Genomic DNA, 27,775 nt, shown 5'->3' with positions numbered 1-27,775 from the left:
ACAATTAGAAAACCCTTTCTCACTTCAGCTTATATGATAATTCACTTACATGTTCTCATATTTTTATGCTTTCACTGCTCTTTAGTTTGCCTGAAATTTATTTCTTTGTATATAGTGTGTATGAAGTAAAGCAAGATCACAACTTCCTCTTCCCAAAAGTCAATAAATTTTCTTAGTATTTGGTGTATTTATCACTGGTTTTTAATGCCATTATTTTCTGTTTCAAGGGCTATCTTCTTGGATCTATGGATCTGTTTTTTTCTTGTACCACTAGTCTTTGCCCTAAGAACCATTCATTTTTAAATGGCTTTCTGATATTCTGCAGAGCAGATAAAATATAGGTACTTAGTCACTTTGCTATGGGTTGAATAATTTATCATCATTTGGGAGAACTGCTCTTGTTTTTCAAATGGTATGCATAAACCATCAATTTCATAATCAGAGTATCGGTTAAAATTTTGGAATCCTGAATCCCAATCTTGACTTACCAAATCAAAATCACTGGGCTCAAGTATATTCTTTTTTAATATAAATTTATTTATATTATTTATTTTATTTTTGGTTGCATTGGGTCTTTGTTGCTGCACGCGGGCTTTTCTCTAGTTGTGGTGAGCGGGGGCTACTCTTTGTTGTGACGCGTGGGCTTCTCACTGTGGTGGCCTCTCTTGTTGCATAGCACGGACTCTAGGCACACAGGCTTCAGTAGTTGCGGCATGCAGGCTCAGTAGTTGTGGCTCGTGGGCTCTAGAACGCAGACTCAGTAGTTGTGGTGCATGGGCTTAGTTGCTCTGCGGTATGTGGGATCTTCCCAGACCAGGGCTCGAACCCCTGTCCCCTGCATTGGCAGGCAGATTCTTAACCACTGTGCCACCAGGGAAGCCCAAGAATATACATTTTTACAATCTCCTCAGGTAATTCTAATGTGCACTAAAATCTGAAATGGCTTATGATATAATGTTAAGTGAAAAGCAGAGTACATATATGCTCTGAGTCAACTCTGCTTTAAAACATGTATACATTCATGTATAGGAAAAAAAGATGCAAGGAATTATATCAAGATTTCATGATTAACCTGAATGATGGAATTATGGGTAATTATCGTTGGATTTTTCAACTTTCCCACAAAGAGCAAGTATTTCCTTTAAAATAAGAGAACATTCAGTTATTTTAAGATATAGTATGGTTATGAATACTATATAATAAGAGAGAAATGATTTTATGGTATACCAATACATGTATAAATTTGGATACAAAAATCTATGTGGTTTTACTGTGTTAAAAATGTATGTAAACAACAATGTCTGAATAAGGTCCTACTAGACCAGTCCTTCTCCTCTGGACATCTGGCCCTAATACAGAAAGCAGCTATTAATACGTGAGAACATTAAAGAGAGCAATTGTAGGACAATTTAGTGGGAAGTCCATAGTCATACAACAGAAATTATACAGAATGAATCCTCGTTTCCATGACTTTCAGCCTCAGGTCAGGTACAGTTAGCAGGGTAAACTGGTGGAAACGTTGCAGCCTTTCTGACCTGGGGAACCAAACACTAAATTTGGAGAAACTGTGGCCACTGGACAAAGAACAGGAACCTGAAAAGTAAAAGGGCCAGAGAGGGGATCCTGAATTCTCTCTGCCTACCTCTCTGGCTAAATCCAGAACAAAACTGCCACCCCAAAAAAAAAACACCAAAGTTCGTAATTTGAGTCCAACTGAATAATTGCATGCTAAGACAAAAGAACAACTTTCATTGGAGAAAAATAATAGAATTCAGAGTCTCTACAACTCAACATTTATAATGTCCAGAATCGAATATAAAATTACCTAACTTAAAGACCCAGGAAAATTGAACATATTCTCAAAGGAAAAGAAAATCAACTGAGACAAATCCCAGGATATACTGTTGGAAGTAGCACACAAGGATTTTTAAGTGGCTAAAATAAGTGCCCTTAAATAAGTAAAAGAAAATATGGTCACAGTGAATGAAAAAATTGTACAGCTTAGAAGAAAAGTAGAAATAGATATATTTCAAAAATTAAATAGAAATTCTAGAACTGAAGAATTCAGTATTTTAAATTAAAAATTTATAGAGTGAACTTTACAGCAGAGTGGAGATGATAGAGAAGAAAATAAGTGAACTTGTAAATAGATAAATAGAAATCCAATGTGGAAAACAAAGAGAAAAATTATTTTTAAAAATGAGCAGAGTATATGTATGACTGATTCACTTTGTTATAAAGCAGAAACTAATTAAAAAAAAATGAACAGAGCCTCAGATATCTGTTATATAATATTACATGGTCTAACATATGTGTTACTGGAGTCCCAGAAGGGGAGAGAAAATGGAACAGGAAAAAAATGAATTGATGATGCTCAACATCACTAATCATTAGAGAAATGCAAATCAAAACTACAATGAGCTATCACCTCACACCAGTCAGAATGGCCATCATCAAAAAATCTACAAACAATAAATGCTGGAGAGTGTGTGGAGAAAGGGAACCCTCTTGCACTGTTGGTGGGAATGTAAATTGATACAGCCGCTATGGAGAACAGTACGGAGGCTCCTTAAAAAACTAAAAATAGAACTACCATACAACCCAGCAATCCCCCTACTGGGCATATACCCTGAGAAAACCATAATTCAAAAAGAGTCATGTACCACAATGTTCATTGCAGCTCTATTTACAATAGCCAGGACATGGAAGCAACCTAAGTGTCCATCGACAGATGAATGGATATAGAAGATGTGGCACATATATACAATGGAATATTACTCAACCATAAAAAGAAATGAAATTGAGTTATTTGTAATGAGATGGATAGACCTAGAGTCTGTCATACAGAGTGAAGTAAGTCAGAAAGAGAAAAACAAATACCATATGCTAACACATATATATGGAATCTAAACAAACAAAAAAAATTGGTTCTGAAGAAACTAGGGGCAGAACAGGAATAAAGATGCAGACGTAGAGAATGGACTTGAGGACACGGGGAGGGGGAAGGGTAAGCTGGGACGAAGTGAGAGAGTGGCATGGACATATATACACTACCAAATGTAAAATAGATAGCTAGTGGGAAGCAGCCACATAGCACAGGGAGATCAGCTTGGTACTTTGTGACCACCTAGAGGGGTGGGATAGGGAGAGTGGGAGGGAGACGCAAGAGGGAGGAGATATGGGGATATATGTATATGTATAGCTGATTCACTTTGTTATAAAGCAGACACTAACACACCATGTGAAGCAATTATACTTCAATAAAGATGTTAAAAAAATGAGTTGATGCAAAAGTTTTCCAAATTTAACAAAAGGTATAAATTTACACATTCAAGATGCTCAAAGAATACCAAGCAGAATAAACATTAAGATGGCTAAACCAATGCATGTGGGATCTTGGTTCACCAACCAGGGATCGAGCCCATGCCCCCTGTAGTGGAAGTGCAGTCTTAACCACTGGACCACCAGGGAAGTTGACAACTCCCACTTCTTTAACTTCGAGTTCTAGAAAACTGGTGGAGTGAGAATCCATCAATATCCTAGAGAAGGCAATACAGGGAATTTCCTGGCAGTCTAGTGGTTAGGGAAAAAAAAAGATGGCTAAGCCAAGACACAATGTACTCATACTATTTAAAGCCAAAGATCAAAGACAAATCTTGAAAACAAAAAGAGAAAAGCAATATAATACATTCAGGGAAATAATGATTCTGTAATGGCCAACTTCTTGTTAGAATCTGTGAAGAACTCAGGAAAATGGAACATCTCTATAGTGTTGAAGGAAAATATTCTTCAAGAATAAAGTCATTTTCAGATAAAATAAAACTAAAAGAACTTGTTGCCAGAAGAGTCATACTACAAGAAAAGCTAAATAAAGTTCTTCAAGCTAAAGGTAAATGATACTAGATAAAAACTCAGATCCTCAGGATGGACAGAAGATTGTAAGAAATGATAAGTATCTAGTAAATACAAAAGACATTTTTTCTTACTTTTTCTTCTCAATTTGTTTATAATATATATTACTATTCAAAACAAAAAATGTTAACATTGTCTTGTGAATTTTATAGCATATGCAGATATAACTATAGCATAAAGGCTTAAAGGAGAGTGGACATACAGATTGCAAAGTTTCTACATTTTATAAAAGTGGTTAATTTAATTGTAAGTGGTGTGTGAAATTTTAAAGATAAATATTTGTAATCCCTAAAGCACTGGTCCTCAACTTAGGGGCCCAGGAGACATTTGGCAATGGCCAGAGACATTTTGGTTTTCCAACTGGTATATCCAGTAGGTTGAGGCCAGGGGTGCTGCTAAATATCCTGCAGTGCACAGGACAACCCACCACAACAAAGAATTATCCAGCCCAAAATAGCAGTAGGGCCACTGTTGAGAAACACTATTTTAGAGCATGTGCGTGTGCACATGAGCATACACACATCCACACAATAATGACAAGCATAAGTAAAAAGCCAATAAGATTATTGAAGTGAAATTCTAAAAAAAAATTCAAATTATTTTTTAAAGTAGCAGGAAAGCTTGATCAAGGAATAAAAATCAGAGAGGAACAAGAGAAAATACACAGTAACATGGCAGATAAAAAAACCCATCGTAATTATATCAGTGTTAATGGTCAAAATAATCCAATTTAAAGACAGATTGTCAGATTGAATAAAACAGCAAGGATAGATCCACTTTAAGTGTAAAGACACAAATAGGTTGAAAGTATATGGATAGAAAAAATTAAAAGCTTAACTATGTGAACATTAAGTTCAAGTATGATTGAATGGCTATATTAATAAAATTTTAAGACAAAAAGTATTAAAGAGATAAAAAAGGAGTATTTCATAATGATAAAAGGTTTAGTATATCAGGAAAGCATAATAATCACAAATGTATATCAAATCATAGAACCTCAAAATACATGAAGCAAAAACAGAATTAAGGGGAGAAATAGGCAATTCCAAAATCATATTTAGATTAACACTGTCTCCTCAGCAAATGATAAGACAACTAGATGAAATATAAGCAAAGACATATAGACCTGAAAAAAACTATCAACACCTTACCTTAACTGATATTTCTAGAACATTACAGGCAATGGTTACAGAATACACATTGTGTTCAAGTACACATATGGTTTTTCACTGGTATAGATCACATGTTTGACCATAAAACAACTCTCCATAAATTTCAAAAGATGGAAATCATACAGAATATGTTCTGCAACCTTAATGAAATAGAATTAGAAATTAATAACAAGATATCGAGGTAAACTCCAAATATTTAGAAATTAAATAACACAATGCTAAATAATTCATGGGTCAAAGAAGAAATCACAAGAGAAATTAGAAAATATTCAAGACTAGATGATATGAAAATACAGCATATCAAAATTTGTGGGATACAGCAAAAGGGGTGCTTAGAGGGAGATTTTTAACTTTAAATTAGAAAAAAAGAAAGAACCAAATCAGTGATCTAATTTTTACCCTATGAAGTTAGAAAAAGGTAATCAAATTTCAAGTAGGTAGAAGAAAGGAAATAATAATGAGCAGACATCAGTGTAGAAAGTGGACAAACAATTGAGAAAATCAGGGAACCCAAGAGTTGCTTTTAGACTGATCAAGATAAAGAATACAAATCAGGAATAAAATGAGCAGAATCACTACGGATCCTACAGACACTGAAAGGATGATAAGGAAATATTATGGATAATTTTATGACAATAAATTTGACAGCTTGGATGAAACAGGCAAATCCTTTAAAAAACACAAATTACCAAAACCGACCCAAGAAGAAATGTAAAATTATAATAGCCTTAAATCAGTGAAAGAAATTGAATTAGTAATTTAAAATCTTCCTTCAAAGATATAGTCCAGGGCTTCCCTGGTGGCACAGTGGTTAAGAATCCGCCTGCCAATGCAGGGGACACGGGTTCTAGCCCTGGTCTGGGAGGATCCCACATGCCGTGGAGCAACTAAGCCCGTGCGCCACAACTACCGAGCCTGCGCTCTAGAGCCCGCGAGCCACAACTACTGAGCCTGCACACCTAGAGCCCGTGCTCCCCAACAAAACAAGCTGCTGCAATGAGGAGCCCGCGCACCGCAACAAAGAGTAGCCCCCACTCACTGCAACTAGAGAAAGCCCACACACAGCAACGAAGACCCAATGCAGCCAAAAATAAATTAATTTTTTAAAAAATTATAAAAAAGATATAGTCCAGGCCCAGATATTTTGAGTTCTTGTAAAAATTTAAGGAAGAAATAATACCAATTCTGTACAGCTTCTTACAGAAGATAGAAGAGGAGGAAACACTTTTCAGCTATTTTATGAGGCCAGCATTACACTAATCCCCAAACCAGACATTATCAGAAAACTGTAGATCAATATCTTTCTTGAATATACCTGCAAAAATCCTTAACAAATTAGTAACAAATCAATATATATAAACAGTAATACACACACATAATTGGATATCTAAAAATGATATATGTCATGATCAATATATTTAAAAGATAATATATCATGATCAAGTAGGGTTTATCTCACAAATAAGAGGTTGGCATATCATCTGAAAATCAATCAGTGTAATTCATATTAATAGAATAAAGGAAAATCATATCATTTTAATAGATTCAGAAAAAGCATTTGACAAAATTCAATATCCATTCATGATAAAAGCTCTCAACAAACTAGGACTAGATTAAAGGTATCTATGAAAAATAAATAGCCAACTTAATACTCTTATGTTGAAAATAGAATAATTTTTACTTAAGGTCAGGTACAAGGCAAGCATATTCACTCTCACCCCTTCTGTATGAAAGTCTGTTAGAAGTCCTAGCCAATTCAGTAGGCAAGTTAAAGGACAAGCTTACAGATTAGAAAGGAAGAAGTTAAACCACATACATACCTGATCTATATAGAAAATCCTCAAAAATATACCACCATACTACTAGAACTAATGAGTGAATTTCTTAAGGTTGTAGGATACATGATCAAAATACAAAAATCAATTGTATTTCTATATACTAGAAATGAACACTTGCAGAATGGAATTTAAAAAACAACTCTGATTACAATAGTATCTTAAAATATTTAAGAGTAAATTTAATGAAAGATATAAAAGACCTGTGCACTGAAAACTACAAAACATTGCTGAGGAAAATTAAAGAAGACAAGTAAATGGAGAGATATACTATGTTCATACAATAGATTTTTCAGTATTGTTAGAGTGGCATGAAATGATGATACAATAACATGGATGAATCTGAAAAATATTTTGCTAAATGAAAGAAATCAGACACAGTAAACTACATATTCTATGATGCCATCTATACAAAATTCTAAAATAGGCCAAACTATAGTGATAGAAACCAGACCAGTGGTTTCCTTGGGCTGGAGGAAAGGATTGACTGCCAAGAAGCAGGGATTGTGCTGGTGGAGGTTACGTGACTGGATACAATTGCTAAGACTATCAAAATGCACCATTAAAATGGGTCACTTACTGTATGTAAGTTATACTTCAATAAAGCTCTCAATGGGGGAAATATATATATATATATATATATATGTGTGTGTGTGTGTGTGTGTGTGTGTGTGAAAAGCTAGAAGAAAATACCATGAAATTTTATCATCAATTGCATTTTGGTGGGTTATGCATATTTTAAATTTTTTCTAAATTAGCCATAGTATTATATCAATTATATGTACTTAAAGCTTGGGAGTTAACGAAGTAATGTGTCTTACAGATAAGAAATAATGTTTTTATTCAGAAAAGGGCATATTAAGCTATACAGTGAAACAGTGTTTTACTGCATGTTCTATATGTTTAAGATTTTTTTTAAGAGCCTCATGTAAAATAACACAACAAACATATAACGAGTATCTTTTAAAAGTACTCGTTTGTAAGAATAGGAACATGGATCGAATATGTTTGGGGTGTAAGACAACAAATATATGTTTGGACACATTGAGACTGAGACATTTTTAAGACATTCCACTGTAGATATCTGATAAGTGTCCTAAATATGTTTTGTTTGTTTTGAATTGGCTGAATTATTTTTGTGAAACTTAAAAAACAATATTTATTTCAGGAAACTCATTATCTGCAATATTAGAAGGAGAAGCACGGTTAACTTTCTTGAATAGAGGCGAAGATTATTCAATGACAATGCCATATGCTCATTGTAAAGGTAAATATTTTCCATACTTGAGTTAGGTTTTTTTTAAACCTTCTTTTTAAGTAAGTATATTTGACTGTAATTTATGTTTTGACGTTGATGGAGTCAGCCTTTTGTTTGAAAGTGTCCTTGGTTTACAGATACTTGAGATCACTGTTATCATCTGCTGAATATTTCTATGATGAATTAATTCACCACAGTGGATTTTTTTGTGACACATACTTTATTTGGAAGAGGCTGATTTATAATAATGGAATTTCATTTGCCTTATCTGCGAGTTGTAAAATTTGGTGAAACTGCTCGCTATTTCAGAATCCTCAAAAGTGATTTTTATCTTCTTGCACCAGCACCCCTTTTTAAAATTTTAATGCACTGCTTTTCATTGTAACCAGTTCCTTACAATTTTTTCTCCTCCTAGTTTGGCAGTTTGTTAAAAATTAATGTATTATGCTTTTCCCCCATCATTTAGTATACAGATAACGGTATTAAATAATAACTATCATTTAAAACAGGCCAGGCACCCAACTACTCTGTGCACTGTACATTTATAAACTCATGTGATCATTCCGGCAGCCTTATAAAGTAGGTAGTATTCCCCCTGTTCTATGACCGAGGCAGAAAAGGCAGAAAGAGGCTAATCTGCCTGAGGTCACACAGCTCCGCAGCCTGCACTGCTATGATACGTGGCACCATCTGGACCACTCAGCTCGGTCACTATCTGTACCCTTCTTTCCAACCCATGTCTGAAAAATAACCTTTTGGGGTAATTATCCTCTATTTTAGGAACTGATTTATGAAAACGTAGAAATTATTCAATATGACCTCATTTCACAGATGAAAAAAACAGGAGGGTTAAGAATCTCATCTAAAGCCAGACCAGCTAGTTAGTAAGAATGCTGAGACTAAACTCTAGGCTTGTTGACTCCCATCCACTGTGCAAGACTGCCAACTTGTGGCCTCAGGCCAGGTAATTCTTTGAGCTTCATGTGTGGTTCTTGAAATAGACGTGAAGTGAAATATCTGAAATCCTGAAATGAATTGATGAGAAATATACTTTTAAATTTTAAATAATTTAGAATAAATAAAATGATATTTCACGTAGAGAGATGCCTAATGCCATACGCAAATAGCAACAGGGAAAATATTTTTTTCATAGCAGTGTTTGTATTGCACGGAAAAAAGGAGAGATCATAACCCCTTGTGAATGAGGAAATGATTATGTTCTACCTTTGTGTATTTTCTAAGATGTGTTTTCCAAATCACTAGTCTCAAATTGTTTTATAAAATAAGAATTCCATAGCCAAATAAATATGAGAAGCATTGCATAGTCTGTTCCTCTCTTGAAAATTAACATTGTGCATTTGCATATTAAAGGCTGCCTTAAGATTTTAGTCCAACTTGGAGGGCATTATGCTAAGTGAAATAAGTCAGAAAAAGACAAATACTGTATGATTCACTTATATTCAATACATGGAATCTAAAAAATACAATGAACTTGTGAATATAACAAAAAAGCAGATTCACAGATATAGAGAACACACTAGTGGTTACCAGTGGGGAGGGGGGTGCATTATATGTGTGGAGGACTAGGAGGTACAAACTGTGGGTAAGATAGGCTCAAGGCTCAAGGATGTGTATGTACGACACGGTGAATATAGCCAAGATTTTGTAATAACTGTAAATGGAAAGTAACCTTTAAAAATTATATTAAAAAATTTGAAAAAGTTTTAAATCCTATCTAAAATGTTGAGTTTAAAAATCAAATTAGAGAAAGATATATATAGTATGATTGTGTGCAAAATGAGTTTATATGGTTTCTATGTATACATAGTAAAAATATACAAACTATGGGAATGATGAACATTGGGGAAAAAAAAGTTTAGTCCAAGAACAGATATGCACACACACACACACACACACAGCCTGTTTAATTCGTCAAACTCAGAAGTTCCCCAACTGTTTTTAGTCAAGAACCAAAATACAGAGATTTTTTAATTTATCTTACTTATACAGTTGATTCTTGTTATTTGTAGTACTTATGTCCTATAAAGTCACCACAGACACTGAATTAATGAATACTAAACTGTTGCTCCTGGAGGAAACACATGGTTAGGTTCCTGTAAGCCTCTCGTCATGGCATTTTCATCAACCAATCAAAGCATAACTTTGTTTCTTTTTAAAGACACCATATTACATATATACTTTTGATCCATTAGCATTGAACTAACAGCCAACAGCACTATAACTCATGCCTGAACCAAGCTTTAACATACATATTTTCTCCATAAAGTACATCACAACCTTCTGTGCTTAGGAACACCAGATAGCACTTATTTGGGGGCCATTGTAAATAGTAAAATCACCAACAAAAAGCACAAAAATGTGGCACTAAATATACTGCAGAAAAGACACTTGTTTACTACATGAGTAATGAAGCCAGAAGTCAAGAGTCTCACCTTGTTTGACTTCAGCTTCAGTGTGCACATTGGACAACTCAAATATTTCACCACTCTGCACATGTGCACACATCCATGAATGACTGCAAAAATGCTGTGGGTATTGATTTGGGGATTACTAATATATTTTAGTGAGAATATTAATTTGTAAATATAGACTCTGGAAAAAATGTGGATCAACTGTTATCTATTCAAATCCTACAGAACCAACTTTATGTATATATTATAGATTGTAATTGAGTAGGACAGAATCCTCTTGAATTATTTGTTTCTCCTAGAAGATTAGATTATAAAGTTCTACTTGTTATTAGCCAGTCTCTCTCTCTCTCTCTCTCTCTCTTTAACCTTTTGTCAAATTTGTTTTTTTTCTTTAGGAATTCTTTATGGCACAATGACACTGGAGCTTGGTGGAACAGTCAATATTACATGTCAAAAAACTGGATACAGTGCAATACTTGAATTCAAACTAAAGGTTAGTAGAGAATGATAGGAGGTATCATCTAAGTAAAGAAGAGCTATACGATGTATATTGAACAAAAAGCACGATTTAGTTTCTAATTAAAAACTAAATATAAGAGCATAGAATTCATGAAAGGGAGCCTTGGAAGATCCAAATCAACAGAAAGCCATGATCTGTTGTTTTTAATTTTAATTAATAAAACTGTTGGTACTATAATAGGAGATGTAAGAAGAGGATGAATGGAAATTTCTTAGTAAATTGAAACATTGCTTTATAGAATACCAAAAAGTATGTACCCCCCCAAGAAAAGTATGTATCAGCTTGAGCTATGCTGTGTACACTAACAGTTTTATTATTTACTATTTCCGCCTAACAATTTACTCTTAAAACTCACGAGCTTAGAAACAGCTACGTTCTGTTCCTTAGGAGTCCTTTGGGCCAGGAATTTGGACAGGGCATATTGGGGATGGCTTATCTCTGCTACATAATGGCTGGGGCAACAGTTAGGAAGACTTTCAGGCTGTGAGAGACTCAACAGTTGGGGCCTGGAAACATCTGAAGGCTCATCGCTTACATATCTGATGACATGTAAGTCATCACTTACATGTCTGGTGACATGTAGGTCATCACTTACATGTCTGATGACATATAAGCCATCACTTACATGTCTGTTGACATGTAAGTCATCACATGTTGGGATGACTGAAAGACTAGGACTGCAGATCTGAGCACCTGTAAACATGACTTTTTCATGTGGTTTGTCTTCCTCACATCATGGGAACTTTAAGGTAGTCAGACTTCTTACTTGGCAGCTCAGGGTTCCAAGGACAAGTGTCCTTGTGAGCAAGGCAGAAGCTGCATTGCTGTACATGACCTAGACTCAGAAATCAAATTACATCATTTCCACCATTCTCTACTAGTTGAAGAGTTACAAACCCACCTAAATTCAAAGGGGAGGGATGCAGACCCCACTTCTCAGTGAGAGGGTGACAAGGTCTCATTGAGGAAGAACATGTGGGCTGAAGGAGGAAGGGTAGCTATAATTGAGGCCATCTTTGGAAAATTCTGTCTGCCTCAGCGTAAAAGGGAAATTTAAGACCTTTTCACAGTGTCATTGTGGTGTAGGATAGTACATTACGTTTAGATAAAAATATTTCTATGAATTATTTAATACTTATGACTAAATTGCTCCTATGTTGATATCCAGCTAATCAGCAACTTTGCTCTAATAAAAAGGATCTCTTTAAGTATTATTTGATTCAATGCCCTTTGATTTTTTTTTTCTTCTTAGCAGATTTTTTGCTTGTGTGGTGATAATGATATTTGAAAATCATGACTGAAGAGGTCTTAAGTAATTTATGACACCTTTAAAGATTAGATTGGAGCATCAGAATTTTGTCAGTGAGGAGAAACATCAGTAAGGCAATATAGTAACTCAAAATATATTTCTTCTAATTTAATTTTCAGAAGTTTTTTTTGATTGGGTATTGTTTTATTGTTTTGTTTTTAAAGGAAGAGTTGCTATTCAACAGATGAGTTAAGTCCCTTATGTTTACTGAGTTGTTACTGCTTAAAATATTGCAACATTGATAGAGTGCCGTCTTGAATCAGGAGAGAGCACAGGACACCAGTCAGTTATTTCAGTGTGATCTTTCTTAATATGTTTATTTGGGCTTCACATAGTCTATTTTTATCTATTTTTTCCACAGCAACAAATTTAAATTTCTTTTTATTGAATATTTCTGACTAAAATTTGAGTCAGCATTTCACCATTTGTGCCTTTAACAGCACTGTAACTATACAGTTACTTTTTTGGGGTTTTTTTGTCTACATTGTATGTAAATATAAGTTAAAAGTAAAATGTTTCTTCAACATTTTTTCTTTTAAAAGCCATTTCTAGGTAGTAGTGACTGTGTTAATCAAATATCAGGGAAACTAAAATTGGGAAAAGAAGTCCTAGCTACTTTGGAAGGACATTGGGTAAGTATTTTTATATTGTAGCTTTACAAAAAGAATTCTATTCTGTGGGAAAAAATTAAAAATCAAATTTTATAAGTTCACTTATCCCATTTCTAAAAGCATCAGTATTCAACATAAGTTTCAATTTAAAAAATATTTTGGTATTGCTCTGCATCAATAGTATTTAGTTTAATCTAATATTTGATCTTTCCAAAACTTTAAATCAGTAAAAGTAGCTAACACTTATATATCACTTACTATGTACTGCATTGTTTAAAAATGTTACTCATATTAACTCATTTAATATTTAGTATAATAACCCTATGAGATGAGCATTATTATTGTCCCCATTTTACAGAGGAGGACACTGAGGCACAGAGCGTTTAAATAATTTGTTCAAAGTAGTGAAGTAAGATTTCCGCCCAAGCACTCTGGCTCCAATGCCGTGCTTTTACACACAACAGTATACTGCCTCTCACCAGAAGAGGCATTTCCAATTAGGGTTATATTTCCTTTTGAGGACCATGGAAAAGATACAGTGTTTTTTGAGAGCAATGGCTTTTATTTACTTCTCTGCTGACCTAAATTCATATATATAATTTTGTTAAGAGGAGCTTATTATATTAATAAAAAGGATCATATCATGCTACTGCCAAATGCACTCTCACTGTAAACACCAGTATATGCTTTTTTCTGCATTATAATCAGAAAATGATGAGAAATATGATGAGAAAATGAAGATGGACCTAGAGACTCAACTGTTAAGAGGCTACAATGCTCTGTTATTTTTTAAATTTACTTCTATCTGAATATCATTTGGAAAAAAAGATAAAACTATTTTTTAACATGAAATTTATAAGATTGTGCTACGATTTTTAATGCTAAGAAAGGCTGTTAGGTTTTTCTACATATATTGACTACGTAGATGGTCTACAGCATCCCTCATTGTAGCTATAGCAAACACTATGCTCTACTTTGACAATTCAGAGACAGTTGTTGAGGCTTTTTGCATGTAATTGTCTAAAATTTGTGTATTAAGTGAAACTTCTGAAATCTCACAGACTTCCTCTGCATTCAACCAAGTTTTTAAATGAAAAGTACTAGATATTTAATCTTAATGTTTTTATAAGAATGACAAGAGATTTGGGGCTTTTAGAAAAGTGCTAGTTATATTTGTTTTAAAAACGTGTTTCACTGTGGGATTGTCAGGAAGAAATTATTATTACTAAACTACAAAATTCCATTTTAAATATAGATAATTCTCTACATTAATTTTTAATTTCTTTAAATATAGGATAGTGAAGTTTTTATTATTGACAAAAAGACTGATAATTCAGAGGTTTTCTGGAATCCAACACCAGACATTAAGCAGTGGAGATTAATAAGGCACACTGTAAAATTTGAGGAGCAAGGAGATTTTGAATCAGAGAAGTAAGTATACCACTTTTCAGCTCACTTCATGAAAATCAGAGTATTTTTTGTAATGCCTCAACAGTATGGTCACTTTTCTCTGTTTTTAATTCAGCAAAATAGTTCAACATTTGTGGGATGTGACAAGGTTTTGTTTTGGTGTATGTGAATGTCAAATAATTATAACACAAATCATGCTGCTCTTCTGCAGCTCTAAACTAAAACTTCCTATTTTTTCCTTTCTCTTCTTATCTGCTCCAGGGCTTATTTAAAAAAAAAAAAAAAAAAAAAAAGAGAAGGAGAAGAAGAAAACCTTTTTTGTTTGCATAAAATTGTGGGACTAACGATTCTTGGTTTTTATCTGGCAGCTGTTTTCTAACCTGGGTTAGGCATGTAGAACTTTAGGCGAAGTGGTACAAAATCTACTTCTGTTTTATTTTCTAAAATACAGAAATCACGCCACTGGATGTGCAGGCTTCTAGAGGACTTACATTAGTTGGGGACTAATTAAGGCCATAACTTATGTTCTTAAATCATGAAATTCTTCCTGGATCTCCTATACTTTCACACCAAAAATATTGTATACATATTGCCCAATCGTATTCTTCTATTTCTTTCCTTGTGTTAGGAGAAAGGGGTTGCTGTGTAAAAGACACTCTACTAGGTACTTTATACACATTATGCAGTTTAGTTCTCACTACATGTTTCCACATGCATATCATTCTCTTCACATGAGGATTCAAGTCTACGTGCACTTTCCTTCTATGCTCAAAATTGAGGTTTTCAAAGATGGAAGATTACGTACGCACCAGTTCTAAAAATTCTGTTTCAGCTATAACCACGTGATGCTCTCCATCCAGAGTGAAACTTTGCCAAGGCATACGACAATTTTTGAGATGTGGGTATAATTTAATGTATTTTAAAGATGAGGAAAATGAGTCTTAGACAAGATAAGTAACTTTAAGTTCACCAGCCAAGAACTGGCAGATCTAGGATTAAACCCAAGTCTATCTGATTCCCTGGCCTTTATTCTTTGAGCCCAACATGCTATCTTCCCAGATGGGTAGAATACAGATATATATATATATATATATATATATATATATATATATATTTTTTTTTTTTTTTTTTTTTTTTTTTTTTGCGGTACGCTGGCCTCTCACTGTTGTGGCCTCTCCCGTTGCGGAGCACAGGCTCCGTACGCGCAGGCTCAGTGGCCATGGCTCATGGGCCCAGCCGCTCCGCGGCATGTGGGATCTTCCCGGACCGGGGCACAAACCCGTGTCCCCTGCATTGGCAGGCGGACTCTCAACCACTGCGCCACCAGGGAAGCCCCTATATTTTTAAATATCTAGTAAAAAACTAAACTTTAGTAGGGGAAAAGATTTTTACCTCAGTATTTTTTTTCTGCTAAATCAATGGTTCTCAACACTGGCTGCACATTAAAATGACCTGGGAAACATTTAAAAAAAAAAAAAAAAAAGCAATACTTGGGCCCACTCCCGGAGCTTCTGATTTTTTTAAAATTCCCTGACAAATCCTACACCCAAGGTTGAGAAATATGGCAGTATACTTCTGAATCTTTGAGGCCAGTGGATCCTAAACAGTATGTACAAGAATCATCTGGGGAGCTTGTTAAAAATGTAGATTCTTGAGCCTTCATTACATTTCTACCATTGTGGGTCAGCACATTCACTTCCATATGTTTAAGAACCCATGTAATAAATTTCTCTGGCCAAGAAAAAAATTGCTCTCCACTGTCTCACTCTATTCAAGGCATCACTTTTTATATCTTGACTTGTTTCTAAGCATCCAAGCATAAGCTTTCTCAAAGCCAAAAACCCACATGGGCATCATTTTCTCTCAAGGGGAGTCAAGCCTATTCCATGCAGATTTGGTTTTCTGTTGTTTTTTCAATATTATTTTTTCACATGTATTAGACTCTGGCAGCGGGTAACTCGAGCCATAAATGCCAAAGACCAAACAGAAGCTACTCAAGAAAAGTATGTTTTAGAAGAAGCTCAAAGACAAGCTGCCAGAGATCGGAAAACAAAAAATGAAGAATGGACTTGCAAGTTATTTGAACTTGACTCACTCACAGGAGAATGGCATTACAAGTTTGCAGAGTAAGTAATTAAAAATTATATTACAAACAGTATCTCATAGTTTTTTGCCTTCATTTCTAGTTTTTTTTTATTGTTAGTATGAATAGTTTTTAAATTAAGCAGTATGTGTGAGATTTTACCCTTGATGTTCCATTCATTATAAATTAGAGTCCATGATAGTAGTTAGCCTATAAAATAAGCTGAGGATCAGAAGATTATATATGACATATCTTAATCTTACAGCTAAGTTTATAATTACCAATGAAAATCTAATCATAGAGTAGAAAGTTTTTTTTAAAGTTTCTGAGCATTTTGCTTAGTCATTAAACAAGTGGTCTTTTTTCATTTATGTAGTACTCGACCATGGGATCCACTTAACGATATGATACAGTACGAAAAAGATGGTGTTATCCAGACCAAAGTGAAACATCGCACTCCAATGGTATGTAATAAAAAAGTAACTAGATCCTGCTCTGCATATGAATTTTTAAAATTCGTAGTATCTTTGGTTACCAACCTTTAAAATTTGGCTCCACAATTTAAAATTTCAGGTCAGAAAAATGATACAGTAGGCAGCTCCAAGCTATTGTGCCCCCAAAGAAGCATAAAAAATCAAGCAGAAACTGTCATAACCAAATTTTCCTGAACCCTGGAAAAGAGTCAGAGGTTTGCAGCAACTAAGTGAGAGCTGAATCAAGAATCAGGTGACTTCAAAGCAGCGAGAAGGCTTCATGGCATTTTTACTTGCTCTTGTCCTAATGCCTCCCTGGTGCAGTGGCAGTCTTGAAGGGTCCCCATATTCCCAGTGTGAGCCCTGGTTCCAGAGGAAGTAGAGTAGACCTTGTTAACAAATTGTTGTGTATGTCTTTTTTTTAAACATCTTTATTGGAGTATAATTGCTTTACAATGGTGTGTTAGTTTCTGCTGTATAACAGTGAATCAGCTATACATATACATAATCCCCATATCTCCTCCCACTTGCATCTCCCTCCCACCCTCCCTATCCCACCCCTCCAGGTGGACACAAAACACCGAGCTGATCTCCCTGTGCTATGCAGCCGCTTCCCACTAGTTATCTATTTTACATTTGGTAGTGTATATATGTCCATGCCACTCTCTCACTTCGTCCCAGCTTACCCTTCCCCCAACCGGTGTCCTCAAGTCTGTTCTGTAGGTCTGCATCTTTATTCCTGTCCTGCCCCTAGGTTCTTCAAAACCTTTTTTTTTTTTTTTTAGATTCCATATATATGTGTTAGCATACGGTATTTGTTTTTCTCTTTCTGACTTACTTCACTCTGTATGACAGTCTCTAGGTCCATCCACCTCGCTACAATAACTCAATTTCGTTTCTTTTTATGGCTGAGTAATATTCCACTGTATATATGTGCCAATCTTCTTTATCCATTCATCGGTTGATGGACATTTAGGTTGCTTCCATGTCCTGGCTATTGTAAATAGTGCTGCAATGAACATTTTGGTACATGTCTCTTTTTGAATTATGGTTTTCTCAGGGCATATGCCCAGTAGTGGGATTGCTGGGTCATATGGTAGTTCTATTTTTAGTTTTTTAAGGAACCTCCGTACTGTTCTCCATAGTGGCTGTATCAATTTACATTCCCACCAACAGTGAAAGAGGGTTCCCTTTTCTCCACACACTCTCCAGCATTTATTGTTTGTAGATTTTTTGATAATGGCCATTCTGACCGGTGTGAGGTGATACCTCATTGTAGTTTTGATTTGCAATTCTCTAATGATTAGTGATATTGAGCATTTTTTCATGTGTTTGTTGGCAATCTGTATATCTTCTTTGGAGAAATGTCTATTTAGGTCTTCTGCCCATTTTTGGATTGGGTTATTTGTTTTTGTTTTTTGATATTGAGCAGCATGAGCTGCTTGTATATTTTGGAGATTAATCCTTTGTTGGTTGCTTTGTTTGTAAATATTTTCTTCCATTCTAAAGGTTGTCTGTTTGTCTTGTTTATGGTTTCCTTTGCTGTGCAAAATCTTTTAAGTTTCATTAGGTCCCGTTTGTTTATTTTTGTTTTTATTTCCATTTCTCTAGGAGATGGGTCAAAAAGAGTCTTGCTGTGATTTATGTCATGGAGTGTTCTTATGTTTTCCACTAGAGTTTTACAGTGTCTTGCCTTACGTTTAGGTCTTTAATCCATTTTGAGTTTATTTTTGTGTATGGTGTTAGGGAATATTCTATTTTCATTCTTTTACATTTAGCTGTCCAGTTTTCCCAGCACCACTTATTGAAGAGGCTGTCTTTTCTCCATTGTATATTCTTGCCTCGTTTATCAAAGATAAGGTGATCATATGTGCTTGGGTTTATCTCTGGGCTTTCTATCCTGTTCCATTTATCTGTATTTCTGTTTTTGTGCCAGTACCATATTGTCTTAATTACTGTAGCTTTGTAGTATAGTCTGAAGTCAGAGAGCCTTATTCCTCCAGCTGCGTTTTTCTTTCTCAAGATTGCTTCAGCTATTCGGGGTCTTTTGTGTTTCCATACAAATTATGAATTTTTCTGTTCTAGTTCTGTGAAAAATGCCATTGGTAGTTTGATAGGGGTTGCCTTGAATCTGTAGATTGCTTTGGGTAGTATAGTCATTTTCACAATGTTGATTCTTCCAAGCCAAGAACAAGGTATATCTCTCCATCTGTTTGTATCATCTTTAATTTCTTTCATCAGTGTCTTATAGTTTCTGCATACAGGTCTTTTGTCTCCTTAGGTAGGTTTATTCCTAGGTATTTTATTCTTTTTCTTGCAATGGTAAATGGGAGTGTTTCCTTATTTTCTCTTTCAGATTTTTCATCATTAGTGTATAGGAAAGCAAGAGATTTCTTGGCATTAATTTTGTATCCTGCTACTTTACCAAATTCATTAATTAGCTCTAGTAGTTTTCTGGTAGCATCTTTAGGATCTTCTATGAATAGTGTCATGTCATCTGCAAACAATGACAACTTTACTTCTTTTCTTCCGATTTGGATTCCTTTTATATCTTTTTCTTCTCTGATTGCTGTGGCTAAAACTTCCACTGAGTAATAGTGGTGAGAGTGGAAAACCTTGTCTTGTTCCTGATCTTAGATGAAATGGTTTCAGTTTTTCGCCATGGAGAATAATGCGGGCTGTGGGTTTGTCATATATGGCCTTTATTATGTTGAGGTAAGTTCCCTCTATGCCTACTTTCTGGAGGGTTTTTATCATAAATGGGTGTTGAATTTTCTCAAAAGCTTTTTCTGCATCTATTGAGATGATCATATGGTTTTTCTCCTTCAATTTGTTAATATGGTGTATCACATTGATTGACTTGCGTATATTGAAGAATCCTTGCATTCCTGGAATAAACCCCACTTGATCGTGGTGTATGAGCCTTTTAATGTGCTGTTGGATTCTGTTTGCTAGTATTTTATTGAGGATTTTTGCATCTATGTTCATCAGTGATATTGGCCTGTAGTTTTCTTTTTTTCTGGCATCGTTGTCTGGTTTTGGTATCAGGGTGATGGTGGCCTCATAGAATGAGTTTGGGAGTGTTCCTCCCTCTGCTATATTTTGGAAGAGTTTGAGGAGGATGGGTGTTAGCTCTTCTCTAAATGTTTGATAGAATTCACCTGTGAAGCCATTTGGTCCTGGGCTTTTGTTTGTTGGAAAATTTTTAATCACAGTTTCAGTTTCAGTGCTTATGATTGGTCTGTTTATATTTTCTACTTCTTCCTGGTTCAGTCTTGGATGGTTGTGCTTTCTTAACAATTTGTCCATTTCTTCCAGGTTGTCCATTTTATTGGCATAGAGTTGCTTGTAGTAATCTCTCAGTATCCTTTGTATTTCTGCAGTGTCAGTTGTTACTTCTCCTTTTTCATTTCTAATTCTGTTGATTTGAATCTTCTCCCTTTTTTTCTTGATGTCTCTGGCTAATGGTTTATCAATTTTGTTTATCTTCTCAAAGAACCAGCTTTTAGTTTTATTGATCTTTGCTATCGTTTCCTTCATTTCTTTTTCATTTATTTCTGATCTGATCTGTATGATTTCTTTCCTTCGGCTAACTTTGGGGTTTTTTTGTTCTTCTTTCTCTAATTGCTTTATGTGTAAGGTTAGGTTGTTTATTTGAGATGTTTCATATTTCTTAAGGTAGGGTTGTGTTGCTATAAACTTCCCTCTTAGAACTGCTTTTGCTCTATCCTATAGGTTTTGGGTCATCGTGTTTTTTTTTTTTTTTTTTTTTTTTTTTTTCAGTATGCGGGCCTCTCACTGTTGTGGCCTCTCCCGTTGCGGAGCACAGGCTCCGGATGCGCAGGCCCAGCGGCCATGGCTCACGGGCCCAGCCGCTCCGCGGCATATGGGATCCTCCCAGACTGGGGCACGAACCCGTATCCCCTGCATCGGCAGGCGGGCTCTCAACCACTGCGCCACCAGGGAGGCCCGGGTCATCGTGTTTTTATTGTCATTTATTTCTAGGTATTTTTTTATTTTTTCTTTGATTTCTTCAGTGATCTCTTGGTTATTTAGTAGTGTGTTGTTTAGCCTGAATATCCTTGTATTTTTTACGGATGTTTTCCTGTAATTGATATCTAGTGTCATAACGTTGTGGTTGGAAAAGATACTTGATATGATTTCCGTTTTCTTAAATTTACCAAGGCTTGATTTGTGAACCAAGATATGATCTATCCTGGAGAATGTTCCATGAGCACTTGAGAAAAATGTGTATTCTGTTGTTTCGGATGGGATGTCCTATAAATATCAATTAAGTCCATCTTGTTTAATGTATCATTTAAAGCTTGTGTTTCCTTATTTATTTTCATTTGGATGATCTGTCCATTGGTGAAAGTGGGGTGTTAAAGTCCCCTACTATGATTGTGTTACTGTCATTATTCCCTTTTATGGCTGTTAGCATTTGCCTTATGTATTGAGGTGCTCCTATGTTGCATGCATAAATATTTACAATTGTTATATCTTCTTCTTGGACTGATCCCTTGATCATTATGTAGTGTCCTTCTTTGTCTCATGTAATAGTCTTTATTTTAAAGTCTATTTTGTCTGATAAAAGAATTGCTACTCCAGCTTTCTTTTGATTTCCATTTGCATGGAATATCCTTTTCCATCCCCTCACTTTCAGTCTGTATGTGTCTCTAGGTCTGAAGTGGGTCCCTTGTAGACAGTATATATATGGGTCTTGTTTTTGTATCCATTCAGCCAGTCTATGTCTTTTGGTTGGAGCATCTAATCCATTTACATTGAAGGTAATTATCGATATATATATTCCTATTACCATTTTCTTAATTGTTTTCGGTTTGTTTTTGTAGATATTTTCCTTGTCTTGTGTTTTATGCCTAGAAAAGGTCCTTTTGCATTTGTTGTAAAGCTGGTTTGGTGGTGCTGAATTCTCTTAGCTTTTGCTTGTCTATAAAGGTTTTGATTTCTCCGTCGAATCTGAATGAGATCCTTGCTGGGTAGAGGAATCTTGATTGTAGGTTTTCCCCTTTCATCACTTTAAACACGTCCTGCCACTCCCTTCTGGCTCGTAGAGTTTCTGCTGAGAAATCAGCTTTTAATCTTATGGGGATTCCCTTGTTTGTTATTTGTTGCTTTTCCCTTGCTGCTTTCAATATTTTTTCTTTGTATTTAATTTTTGATAGTTTGATTATTATGTGTCTTGGCCTGTTTCTCCTTGGATTTATCCTGTATGGGACTCTGCACTTTCTGGACTTGAATGATTATTTCCTTACCCATATTAGGGAAGTTTTCAACTATCATCTCTTCAAATATTTTCTCAGTCCCTTTTTTTTCTCTTCTTCTCCTGGAACCCCTATAACTCGAATGTTGGTGTGTTTAATGTTGTCCCAGAGGTCTCTGAGACTGTCCTCAATTCTTTTCATTCTTTTTTCTTTATTCTGCTCTGTGGTAGTTATTTCCACTATTTTATGTTCCAGGTCACTTATGCATTCTTCTGCCTCAGTTATTCTGCTATTGATTCCTTCTAGAGAATTTTTAATTTCATTTATTGTGTTATTCATCCTTGTTTATTTGCTCTTTAGTTCATCTAGGTCCTTGTTAAACGTTCTTTTATTTTCTGCATTCTATTTCCAAGATTTTGGATTATGTTTACTATCATTACTGTGAATTCTTTTTCAGGTAGACTGCCTATTTCCTCTTCAGTTGTTTGGTCTGGTGGGTTTTTACCTTGCTCCTTCATGTACTGTGTGTTTCTCTGTCTTTTTTTTTTTTTTTTTTTTTTTGCGGTATGCGGGCCTCTCACTGTTGTGGCCTCCCCCGTTGCGGAGCACAGGCTCCGGACGCGCAGGCCCAGCGGCCATGGCTCACGGGCCCAGCCGCTCCGCGGCACATGGGATCCCCCCAGACCGGGGCACGAACCCGCATCCCCTGCATCGGCAGGCGGACTCCCAACCACTGCGCCACCAGGGAGGCCCTGTTTCTCTGTCTTTTCATTTTGCTTAGCTTACTGTGTTTGGGGTCTCCGTTTTGCAGGCTGTAGGTTCATAGTTCCCATTGTTTTTGGTGTCTGCTCCCAGTACGTAAGGTTGGTTCAGTGGGTTGTGTAGGCTTCCTGGTGGAGGGGACTGGTGCCTGTGTTCTGGTGGATGAAGCTGGATTTTGTCTTTCTGGTGGGCAGGACTACATCTGGTGGTGTGTTTTAGGGTGTCTGTGAACTTATGATTTTAGGCAGCCTCTCTACTAATGCATGTGTTTGTGTTCCCGTCTTGATAGTTGTTTGATATAGCATGTCCAGCACTGTACCTTGCTGGTCATTGAGTGGAGCTGGGTCTTAGCGTTGATATGGATATCTCTGGGAGAGTTTTCATCACTTGATATTATGTGGGGCCAGGAGGTCTCTGGGGCACCAATGTCCTGAACTCAGCTCTCCCACCTCAGAGGCTCAGCCCTGACACCTGGCCAGAGCACCAAGACCCTATCAGCCCCACGGCTCGGAAGAAAAGGGATAGATAGATAGATAGATAGATAAATAAATAAATAAATAAATAAAATATACACATACACACACAAAAAGAGAAAAAGGAAAAAAAAATATATATATATATAAGAAAATAAAACACGGAAGAGAGCAATCAAATCAGTAAGCAAATCTACCAATGATTATAAGCTCTAAACACTAAACTAAGATAAACATAAAACCAGAAACAAATTGGATGCAGAAAGCAAACCCCAAGTCTACAGTTGCTCCCGAAGTCCACCGCCTCAATTTTGGGATGATTCGTTGCCTATTTAGGTATTCCACAGATGCAGGGTACATCAAGTTGATTGTGGAGATTTAATCTGTTGCTCCTGAGGCTGCTGGGAGAAATTTCCATTTCTCTTCTTTATTTGCACAGCTCCTGGGGTTCAGCTTTGGATTTGGCCCCGCCTCTGCATGTAGGTTGCTTGAGGTCATCTTTTGGGAAGTCTGAGATCTTCTGCCAGCCTTCCGTAGGTTTTCTATAGGAGTTGTTCCACATGTAGATGTAGTTTTGATGTATTTGTGGGGAGGAAGGTGATCTCCATGTCTTACTCCTTCACCATCTTGAAGGCGCCCCCAGCTTCAGTCTACTTGAAAGCAGTGGCCTATAACATCAGTGATGGCAGCAAGAGAAGAATCCTCTGAACTCTCCTCTCTGTAAAGGAGGACACCGTGCTGTGTGTCAGTGCAGCATATGGGGAAATCCATGGGTGGCATCATAGTGTCCTTTGTAACTCAGGGGTCTGTCTTTCAAGCCAAATAGCCATCATGCACAGCACCATGCTCTTCTGAAAATTCCTGCATCCAGGCTTCAAATGCAGAGCTCCATCAGAAGGCTTCTGAGTGCCCCCAAAGTCCTGCCTGGCTTCAGCCCCAATGACCTCTCCAGAAGTGGGAAGTGCCAGGAGCCGACCTCTCCATAAGGGGGGTGCACTGAGGTCGACCCCTCCAGAAAGTTGTGCGCAGGGCTGTGTATGTCTTTTGTAACCTGTCTGGGGGCTACCTGAAGGATTTATGCAGGGCGTGCATCTTTTTTTTTTTTTTCTAACTCAGAGCTGAGCCAGAAAGGCTGCAGGCATTGCTTGAAAATAGTACAAGCCAAACTAACAACCTGCAGATACCTGGGGCAAAAGATTACCAATAAAACACACAATAGGCCATGTAAGGCCCAGGAGAAAAAGCTAGGGAGAGATTCTTTGGGAAACTAGGACGTTGAAAAGCCCCATGTATACAGGAGAATCTAGAAAGCCATGAAAATGCCCAAGGCAAGATGCTTATGCTCAGAGAAGACCTGCAAAAACCCTCACCTTTCACCTTAAGCTAATTTCTAGGCTTGAAATGTTGAAGGAGTGCCCCTACACAGAGCCTGTCTGCTAAGACTAGGAGAGTTTGGGTTTGGGGTTTTTTTGTGTGTTTTTGTGTCTTGTTTGTTTAGCTACTGGTGTTCAAGGAAATCTATGTCAAAATACTAGCTAAACACAAGCTGAGGAACACAGGCTTCAGTGACCACGCACAACAAGGAGAAAAGTCTTTGCAAATATAGTTTGGGAAATTCACTGAACAGATGGAGTACAATAGCCTTCAACAATACAGAAAGCAGCACACCCTGGAGAAAGTGGAAAATCTGATTTCCAGAGTTACCACCTTATAATATTTAGATGTGTAGTTTTCAACAAAGAATTAAAAAGCATACATAGAGGGCTCCCCTGGTGGCTCAGTGGTTGAGAGTCCGCCTGCTGATGCAGGGGACACGGGTTTGTGCCCCGGTCCGGGAAGATCCCACATTCTGCGGAGCGGCGGGGACTGTGAGCCATGGCCGCTGAGCCTGTGCGTCCGGAGCCTGTGCTCCGCAACGGGAGAGGCCACAACAGTGAGAGGCCCACATACCGCAAAAAAAAAAAAAAAAAAAAAAAAGCATACATAGAAACAGGGAAATGCAAACCCATTAAAAGGAACAATGTAAGTTGACAGAAACCATTCCCGATAAAGTCCAGATACCAGACTTACCAAAGACTTTAAAACAATTATCTTAAGTATGTTTAAAGAGTTAAAGAAAACAGGGACAAAGAACTAAAGGAAATCAAGAAAAAGGTATATAGACAAAATCAGAATATCAATAAAGAGAAATTATACAATGAAACCAAACAAATTCTGGAGCTCAAAAATACAATAACTGAAATGAAATATTCACTAAGATATTCAACAGCAGATTTGGAGAAGGTGGAATGCAAGAATCAGCTAACTCCAAGATTGGACAATTGAAATTATCTAGTCTGAGGAACAGAAAGAAAGGAATGAAGAAAGTGAACAGAGCCTAAGGGACCTATAGGGCACCATCAAGTGGATCATCATATACATTAAGGGAGTCCCAGAAAGAGAAGAAGAGAAAGAGGCAAAAGAATATTTAAAGAAGAAAGTCCACCAAATCCCCAAATTTAATGAGAGATATGAGTCTATAAATCCAAGAAGTTCAACAAACTCTTAAATAGGATAAACTCAAAGAGACCCCCACATCAAGACATTATAAGCAAACTGTCAAAAGTCAAAGACAAAAAGAATCTTGAAAGCAGCAAGAGAGAAGCAACTTATCACATATAAGCGATCCTTGATAGGAATAATAGCCAATTTCTCACTAGAAACCATGGAGGCCAAAGGCATGAGATGACATATTTAAAGTGCTGGAAGAAAAAACTTGTCAAACAAGAATTCTATGTACGGCAAAACTGTCCTTCAAAAATGAGGGAGAAATTAAGACATTTCCAGATGAGTGAGGTCATTTCCACTAGACCTTCCATATAAGAAATACTAAAATAGTCCTTCAGGTTGAAATGAAACTCAAACCTGTATGAAGAAATAAAGATTTTCAGTAGAGATAAATGGATGGGCAAATATAAAAGCCAGTGTTATTGTAGTTTTAGTTTACAACTACACTTCTTATTTTTTACAAAATTTGAAAGATTAAATGAATGAAAAATAATTACAAATCTATGTTATTGAGCATACGGTGCATAAAGATGTAATTTGTGACAACAAAAACATATAGGGAGGGACAATGGAGCTGTTTAGCAACCAAGTTTTTGTGTGCTATTGAAATTAAGCTGGTATCAATTCAAGCTAGATTGTAATTAATTTAGGCATAAATCTCATTCTCATGATAACCACAAAGAAAATATCTAAAACACATATACAAGAGGAAATGAGAAAGGAATCAAAACAATTCATTCCAAAAAATACCAATTAAACACGAAAGTAGTAATGAAAAAAATGAAGGTCATAAAAAGGTATAGGACATACAGAAAACAGCAAAATGGCAGAATTTCTTCCTTATCAGTAATTACCTTAAGTGTAAATTGATTAAACTCTCTATTCAAAAGGCAGATTGGCAGAATGGATTAAGACAAACATGATCCAATTATATGCTGTCTACAAGAGATTCACTTTAGATCCAAAGACACAAATAGAGTAAAATGGAAGGACAGAAAAAGTTACTCCATGCAAATAGTAACCAAAAGAGAGCTGGGATGGCTATACTAATATTGGACAAAATAGACTTCAAGTCAGAAACTATTACAAGAGACAAAAAAAGACATTATGTATTGATAAAAGAGTCAGTTTATCACTATATATGTACCAATCTATGAAGCCCCAAAATGGATGATGCAAACATTGACCAAATGAAGGAAAAAATAGACCATTCTACAACAATAGATGAACACTTCAGTATCACTCTCAAAAACGAATAGAACATCTAGATAGAAGATCAATAAGGAAACAGAAGTCTTGACCCACACAATAAACCAACTAATCCTAACAGATACATATATAGAATATTCTACCCAACAACAACAAATATACATTCTTCTCAAGTAAACATGGAACATTCTCCAGGATAGAACATATGTTAAGCCACATAACATATCTAAATAAATTTTTTAAAAATTAAAATCATGCACAGTATCTTTTCCAGCCACATTGGAATGAAGCTAGAAATCAATAACAGAAAGAAACTTGGGAAATTTACAAATACGTGGAAATTAAACAAGACACTCTAAACAACCAATGAATCAAAGAAGAAATCATAAGGGAAATTAGAAAACACTTAGATGAATGAAAAAAACAAAAACAAAAACCACAACATGCCAAAACTTATAAGATGCGGCAAAGGCAGTGCTCAAAAGGAAATATACAGCTGTGAATACCTACATTAAAAAGAAGAAAGATGTCCAGTCAATAACCTAAC

At 36.0% G+C, this 27,775-nt stretch overlaps 1 protein-coding gene across 5 annotated transcripts in view; it reads left to right on the top strand.

Annotated features, from left to right (window-relative positions):
- Nucleotides 1-27,775, top strand: part of OSBPL8 (oxysterol binding protein like 8) — a 164,533-nt gene that overhangs the window by 126,816 nt on the left and 9,942 nt on the right. For all 5 annotated transcript variants that reach the window (XM_082636657.1, XM_082636658.1, XM_082636660.1 and 2 more), the window contains 6 exons: nt 8,088-8,186; nt 11,005-11,102; nt 12,981-13,070; nt 14,344-14,480; nt 16,400-16,585; nt 16,919-17,006. In XM_082636657.1, coding sequence (XP_082492783.1) covers nt 8,088-8,186; nt 11,005-11,102; nt 12,981-13,070; nt 14,344-14,480; nt 16,400-16,585; nt 16,919-17,006 — 698 coding nt within the window. The remainder of the gene's footprint in view (nt 1-8,087; nt 8,187-11,004; nt 11,103-12,980; nt 13,071-14,343; nt 14,481-16,399; nt 16,586-16,918; nt 17,007-27,775) is intronic.

The sequence above is a fragment of the Mesoplodon mirus genome (assembly GCF_964341445.2).
Source record: "Mesoplodon mirus genome assembly, chromosome: 11".
Lineage (NCBI taxonomy): Eukaryota > Metazoa > Chordata > Mammalia > Artiodactyla > Ziphiidae > Mesoplodon > Mesoplodon mirus.
The sequence above is the reverse complement of the archived record's forward strand: the minus strand, read 5'-3'. Positions and strand labels throughout refer to the sequence as shown.